Source organism: Hibiscus syriacus, unplaced genomic scaffold (assembly GCF_006381635.1).
Source record: "Hibiscus syriacus cultivar Baekdansim isolate YM2019G1 unplaced genomic scaffold, ASM638163v2 tig00110511_pilon, whole genome shotgun sequence".
NCBI lineage: Eukaryota > Viridiplantae > Streptophyta > Magnoliopsida > Malvales > Malvaceae > Hibiscus > Hibiscus syriacus.
Window position 1 is genome coordinate 1217584 of NW_024062767.1, and position 7222 is coordinate 1224805.

At 29.7% G+C, this 7222-nt stretch overlaps 1 protein-coding gene across 1 annotated transcript; it reads left to right on the top strand.

Moving 5' to 3' along the window:
• The first annotated feature begins 2581 nt into the window (after positions 1 to 2581).
• Positions 2582 to 4712, top strand: LOC120130091 (cyclin-D4-1-like). The gene is made up of 6 exons (XM_039147431.1): positions 2582 to 2955; positions 3310 to 3396; positions 3486 to 3584; positions 3678 to 3879; positions 3959 to 4086; positions 4430 to 4712. Exons 1-6 carry the CDS (start codon positions 2653 to 2655, stop codon positions 4652 to 4654), a joined length of 1044 nt encoding a protein of 347 aa, XP_039003362.1. The 5' UTR covers positions 2582 to 2652; the 3' UTR covers positions 4655 to 4712.
• The last annotated feature ends 2510 nt before the right edge of the window (positions 4713 to 7222 follow it).

A 7222-nucleotide genomic window follows, 5' to 3' on the forward strand; every position in this document is an offset into this window, starting at 1 on the left:
TATATGTTACTAAATTAAACTCTTTGTATATTATGATTATGTTTATAATTTTCAATAAAGTACAAAAAATAAGAATTGAGAATGATCATTATAAAAATAATTCATTAGGCTAAGGTTATTATTGTCTAAAATAGTGTGAATTGTCTAATACCTAAAAATTCAGATATAATGACATTTTCACCATTTTAACAAAAAATATGTTATTATTGAGAAAAGAATATTCTCTAATAATAATTTTTTTCGTGAACCAAACATAAGAAAATAATTTTGAAAAAAAATCGTTCCTTTAGATAATGTTCTTTTTTGAGAACCAAACTTCTCTTTAAAGTTACGGAATAGAGTTTAATCAAAATATTATTTATAAGTATTTTTCATAAAAAATATTTATTTTAATAAACGAGAGTACAATAAATTGAAGAACAAACTTATAAATAAGTTTATTCATGAATAATAAGCAACATATGAGTAATTTACAAAATTCATTCAACATTTTGATTTTCAATGAATGAATAAAATTTCATAACTGAGGAGAAAAATATTTGTACTTTTATTCCGTAGAAAGTACGTATAGAAAGAACATTGAAAGAGTAAAAGAAAAGTGCAGCCTCTGTATTTCAAATTTTTGCCAAAGAAACCGATGTTTTGAATCATAAAAAGGTGGTCTTATTCACAAAAAAAAAAAAAAAAAAAAACAGGTCGGTGGTGAAACCATTTTACACGTGTCGGCATGGGACGAAAAAGACAGGGTCAATTCCTCAATTGGTTACTTTCGATTTACATCACGTCCTTTGTCGTTTTCTTCCCACCTCATCCCGGGGTACAATAGTAACACTACATGTGAGCTGCAATTTTTCTTCTTTTCATTATCTAATGTTATGTTCCATTTCATTAATAATTTGGAGATAAATGAAGTCACTAGAAAATGTTTTTAAAGATAAAGATTTAATAATATATATAATTTTATACATTATTAATAAGTTTAATAATAAAATATTAATAATCAACATTTTGATTTATTTTGTAAAACTTTAATCATAATATTTTATTAGAATTTGACAAAAAAAATAAATCAATCTATAAACACAGAAATTAATATTGAGAATAGTAATCGATTGTTTTTATAATTCTAGGGTCGATCTATGTTATTTTTAAATTAAAAAAACCATGTCTTTTAATTAACAGTTGTCATAGAAAAAATATTTTTTTTTTAAAATCATAGAAAAGCACAAAAAATCTTAAACTAATCCGAAAACAGAAAAAAAACGGTCCATAATTTATTTTTATAAACTTTGAAGATTTTTAAGAATTTCATGTTTTTTTTATTTTACATCTTTAATTAATTTATGAGATTTTCTAAATTCTTTATATTACTTCAGTTATCCTTGATTTCTCTCAATCTAACGATCTTAAAAAAGATATAAAACTAAAATAATTTTACACAGTATAAGTGAATTATATATATATATATATATATATATAATTAATATGTGGTGAATATAAGATAATATTTATTTAAAAATTTAATACCTTCAACCATTTAACAGTGACACACTCATACACTCATATTATACAATGCTCGAGTTCAGAATTTCAAGTGATAATAACAATTATTTATTCACTGAAATTATTTGATTCATGTATGATATGTTCTAATTAGACCAAATGATCTTTTTACAAAATAATATCGTATATATATAACATGAAAAGCGAAATATACATGAAAACAAACTTAAAATTAAAATGATAATACATTAATAATTGAGAAAAGTATATATTAAACAATGTAAAAATCAGTCTAACTTGTAGGGGTGTTGGGATATTAATCACTACTAAAACAAATAATGATAGGAGAAAAATATTGTAAATATAAATATTATATTAAATTAAATTAAAATTTTACTTTTTCTGGTTAATCTCAATTTTTTATTTTTATTTATCTAATAATTCAAAGTCTATGTAAAATTTTTAAAAACATTAATTTGCAGGCTCAGATAAAATATAAAATATTATACAATCCAAAAAAATTACTACTCTTCTCTTCACTTAAAACCTTTAAAATAATGAATAAATATACGAGAAAAATGAATTTAAAACTTGAAACTTGCAAGTTAGGATGAAAGAAAGAATTTGTGATAATTTATTTTACATACTCTAATGATTAATGAAAGAAGACAATAATACAATGACAGCTAATTATATACTAAATAAGAATAAAAAACAGTAAAACTTATTCCCGAGTTTCGTTTCGTTTCCTGTAAACAAGTAAAGAGAGGAATCTCAGAAAAGCACTAATGGGATGACATGTACATGTATACAGTAACAGACAATAACCCTTCTTTCTCTCTTCTCTTTTTCCCTATGGAAAATCATGTATTTGCCCCTCCTTGTATTTTCCCCTTTTACCCTAAAAGGGACGTTGGATTTTCTTCTTAAGAGAACCCCTTCTCTTCTTCTTCATTGTTTTGTCCCTCAACCATCAAGTTAGAGGGAGATATTGCTTCAATTTCACTCTTAAAAAACCATATTTGTTATTTACCCTTTAAAGACCACTTCTTTCTTTTTCTTCTTCTCCTTCAATTCTTACCCTTTACAAGCCCAAGTTCTGAAAGAGAGTTTTTGTTTTGTTTTGTTTTGAGTTTATAAGAATCTGCAATGGCACCAATTTTTTATCATGCAGTATCGAGTCTTCTATGTGCGGAAGAGAACGATAGCGTTTTTGATGATAATGATTACTTTGGGGCAGCTTGGGACCATAGATATTATCGAAACTTGAATCAAAACCGAGTCTTTATTGGTGTTGCTGAAGATGGGTTGCCATTGCAGAGTGAAGAGTGCGTGGCTTCGATGGTGGAGAAAGAACATCAGCATTTGCCTGCTGCTGATTACTTGAACAGGCTAAAAGCTGGAGATTTGGACTTTGAAGCTAGAAAAGATTCTGTTCATTTCATTGGGATGGTGGGTTAACTCACAGATTAATGAGAAAAATTTTCAGTTTTTTGTGAGCTTCGTTTCATTATATCTCAATATTGGTATTGATTTGCCATCTTCTTTCATTATTTCACCCTTTTGATTAATCCTTGGGTCGATTACAAAGTGAACTGATATTTTGTATCTCTTTTCGTTTGCTTTTGCTGTTGGGGCCATTGCTGAGTTGTTGATTGTACTTACCTCTTCACGCCTTTTCTCAACAGCTTCTAAGTTGAAACTATTTCTACTTTTTCTTTTTTACTGTTGAATTCAATCATTTGCCTTTGAATTAGAGCTTCTTTCACATGGTTGATTGTTATAATCGCCTTGTTTCTTCAACAGGTTAATTCCCATTTCGGTTTTGGACCTCTTTGTGAGTACTTGTCAATAAACTACTTAGACAGATTTCTCTCTGCATATGAATTACCCGTAAGTTCAAAACCAATCAAACATGAGAATGTTGTGTTTTGGACCTAAAACTCCATTGACTCCTTTGTGTATAATCTTGAACAACGCAGAAGGGTAAAGCATGGATGATGCAGTTACTCACTGTGGCATGTTTATCTCTTGCTGCCAAAATGGAGGAGACTGAAGTTCCATTGATTGTAGATTTACAGGTTAAAGATTCAATCAAATGCAATATATATATATATATTTGATGTTCTAATCTTGGTTTGATCTGATATGTAGTTTTGGTTATTGAAAAACAGATGGGGGAATCTAAATTTGTTTTTGAGGCTAAAACTATACAAAGAATGGAGCTTTTAGTGTTGAGCACTTTGAGTTGGAGAATGCAAGCAATCACTCCATTTTCCTTCATAGATTATTTCCTTTACAAACTCAATGATGATAAAATCCCAGTTAGAAGTTCAATCTTGAGGTCAATCCAACTCATTTCAAGCACAATAAAAGGTCCCTTTCTCCACACTTTTGAACTAATAAAGGTAGTGTAGTTGAATTATATGATGGAGTGAGTGGGAATTGAATGCAGGGATTGCTTTCTTGGAATTCAAGTCTTCTGAGATTGCAGCAGCAGTTGCATTATCTGTTGCTGTTGAAACAATCAACACTCTGGACACTGAGAAAGCCATTTCTATTCTCTGTCACCATGTACAAAAGGTAAAAAACTTTGGTGGTTCAAAATCCCCCAAACTAATACAAAAATGGGGAACATAGATGATTGATTCATTGGTTTTGCAGTTTAGGGTTTTGTTTATTGTTGGCTTAGGGTGTGTTCAGAACTAGTATTGGTTCAAAACTTTCTTAACCTATTGACAACACACACTCTGCATATACAATTGCTTGAACCCGAGACCTATAGGGAGAACAACATTTCTTTTTACCACTGGGACCATTTGATTTGATGGACTCAAAGCATTTTTGAACTACAACAATGTTAAACTGACCCTAATCAGATTGACTTAAGACATGGGTTTGATTGGTTTTTTGTTTTTGGTTGCAGGAGAGAGTGATGAAGTGTGTTAAATTGCTGCATGAAGTGTCATTGGTTAAAATAGGCAATGGAAGTTTGCCTCAGAGCCCAATTGGGGTACTGGATGCAGCGTGCTTCAGCTATAAAACTGAGGACAGTGAGACAACAACAGTTGGATCCTCTGCGAATTCTTCACTTACAAGTCCTAGTACCAAAAGGAGAAAGCTAAATAGACCCTGTGAAGTTGAGCTTTAAAACTAATGAGAGATCAAAATGAGTGATATTCATAAAAAAACTCAAAAAAGAAACCCCAACTGCCCTATATGTTTTTTTAAGTATATTACATGGTAGCTTTGGGTGTTTAAGGATGGAAAATGTGGTGTGGGGGGTGGGGGGGGGGGGGGAACCATGAATGGAAGATTGAGAAGCATGGAGGAATCATAAGCTTTTAAATATTTGACCTCTTAACAGGCAGAATTTGGAACTTGAGAAGAGGGGGAAATTGGGTAAGAAAATGAAAAAAAAAATGTTTAAAGAGGAGAGATTTTTGCTGCTTTGTGAGATACAGTTTGTTGTTGTAGGTTGGAGTTATTTTTTTCTGGAGGAAAAAGATAAAAAAAAAGATGGTAATATTAATATATATTTGCATATATGGTTTGGTTTATGTAGATGTTTTATATTACAAATTTTAATTATCACAAAATTATATATATATATATATATATATATATATATATATATTGCAATAATCAAATAAAGCCTTGAGAGAATGATGCTGCAAACTAACTACTAAATTAGAAAAACAATATTTTAGTTGGAGGATAATCAATTTTCTCATTCAATATATGTATATATTCCATATTTCATGGTAATAAATATTTTCAGAATAATAAACCTTATTTTTTTTAGATTCATATTTTCTTAACAGTCTAAATTATCCCGATACCGTCCTACCTTCTATACAGACTACTATTTTAAATTCAGATCATTAAAAATAATTTACTCTAAAATCATTCAAATTATAATTAAAAGTTTAGTTATGTGCTAATCAGGATAGTTAAAAAAGTATGATTCTATAAGTTATCATGAAACTTTTATAAATGAACTCTAAAGTCCTGTAATTATGATGAAACTTATTTTATCATGTTTAATATATAATGATATGCTTTAATTTGAATAGACTTTTTATTCTATTAGATTTAATAAAATTTCAAATCAAATTGAATTGAAAAAAATAAAACTTATCAAATTAACAAAAAAAAATTCTCTGAGTTTGACTTGGTTAGTAGTAAGTCTAAAGTATTAAATTTCAGACCCAGCCTAATAACAGGTTGGCCCATATGTTGTCGGCAAGTTCAATTATCATATAAACATTGCCTCTACCGAGCTTCCATTAACCTGGGCGTAGGACTCTTAATTATAGGTTGGGGCCCAAAACATAGAATCTTGGCCTTTCTTCAGGCAGGTATTTTTTTTTATTAATTATGTCTATTCGAAAGATTCTCATTTACTTGACAATGAATATTTAACATCCTTACAAACATCATACTTGAACCCGATAATAATAACTATAACAGCAACTTAAGAGTATAAAATATCGACATTCAGTCAATTTAAAAGCCTTCTCTCCCTGCAACGATTCTTTTATAGGAACAGGTAAAATTTAGAAGGCATTAAAACTATCAACAATTTTCATTGAATTGATCCTCTTTACAACAATTTTTATTGCAAGAGGTAAAATTTGAAAGGTGATCAATTATTTTGATTAAAGTTTCAACCTTCTTTATTTTTGTTTCTTAAATATTATACTTTATCTTTCATTCTGCTCCTTAGTACCTTTTTAATTTACAATGTTAGTAATTTACTTGGCCTTCTCCTAACATTAAGTTTAAGATTATAGTAAAAATCTAAAAGGTATCTTGTTTTATTCAATCAAAATTGTTCATTATTTATTTTGTTATGTCTTATTTTATTGGGTAAAGTCTAATAATGGTCATTGAAATTTTCTAAAACATTCATTTAGGTCCCCCAACTTTTAAAGCTTGCAATACAGTCCTCCAACATTTAATCCGTTTGCAATATGGTCCCCGATGTAACCGACCTTTTGACGCCGTTACACTTCCGTTAGTACGTTTCCAATATGGTCGCTGAACTTTTCAGGCGCTTGCATTTAGGTCCCCCAACTTTTAAAACTTGCAACACAGTCCTCAATTTCCAAAACGTGTAAAAAAGTTCAATTCGTTCACAATATATCAGTCTCATAATCAACATGAACTTATTAAAAAGAATACGAGCTCATAGGACGCCAAAAACCATAAGTCAGATCAATACAATTCCTAGTAAACTAGTACCAGCAGTCTCTCAGATTGAGCCTGGCGAATTCACTATGTCGATACTCACAACCAATTCCCTGATTTAAAGAAAAACCAAACAAGAAGATAAAAAAAGTTAGCCTAGGACCCTCTTTCACTTCTATTCTGATGGACTGAATAACTTTCATAAGGAGTTTTTATTAAGAAGAAAGAAAGAAAATTAAATGGTTTTGGTTCAAAACTAACACTGAATGTCCATATCATTGACATGCAGTTCCAGAAACATAAAAATTTCAACAAAAAACACACAATGCGAGCTGAAAATGGGAAAGTGCGAAAGAGGAAAAGTTTACTTCCGGATAGCCCAAAAGAGAAAATAAATACCTTTTTCAAGTGAGGGGAAAGGCTAAGAAATAGGTGTTGCGTTCCAGCAATTCTTCCTCTATTTTTTTCTTTGTAAATAAAAAGTTGAAAGACATAACACTGCTTGGGTTTACAATTTTACATGGCG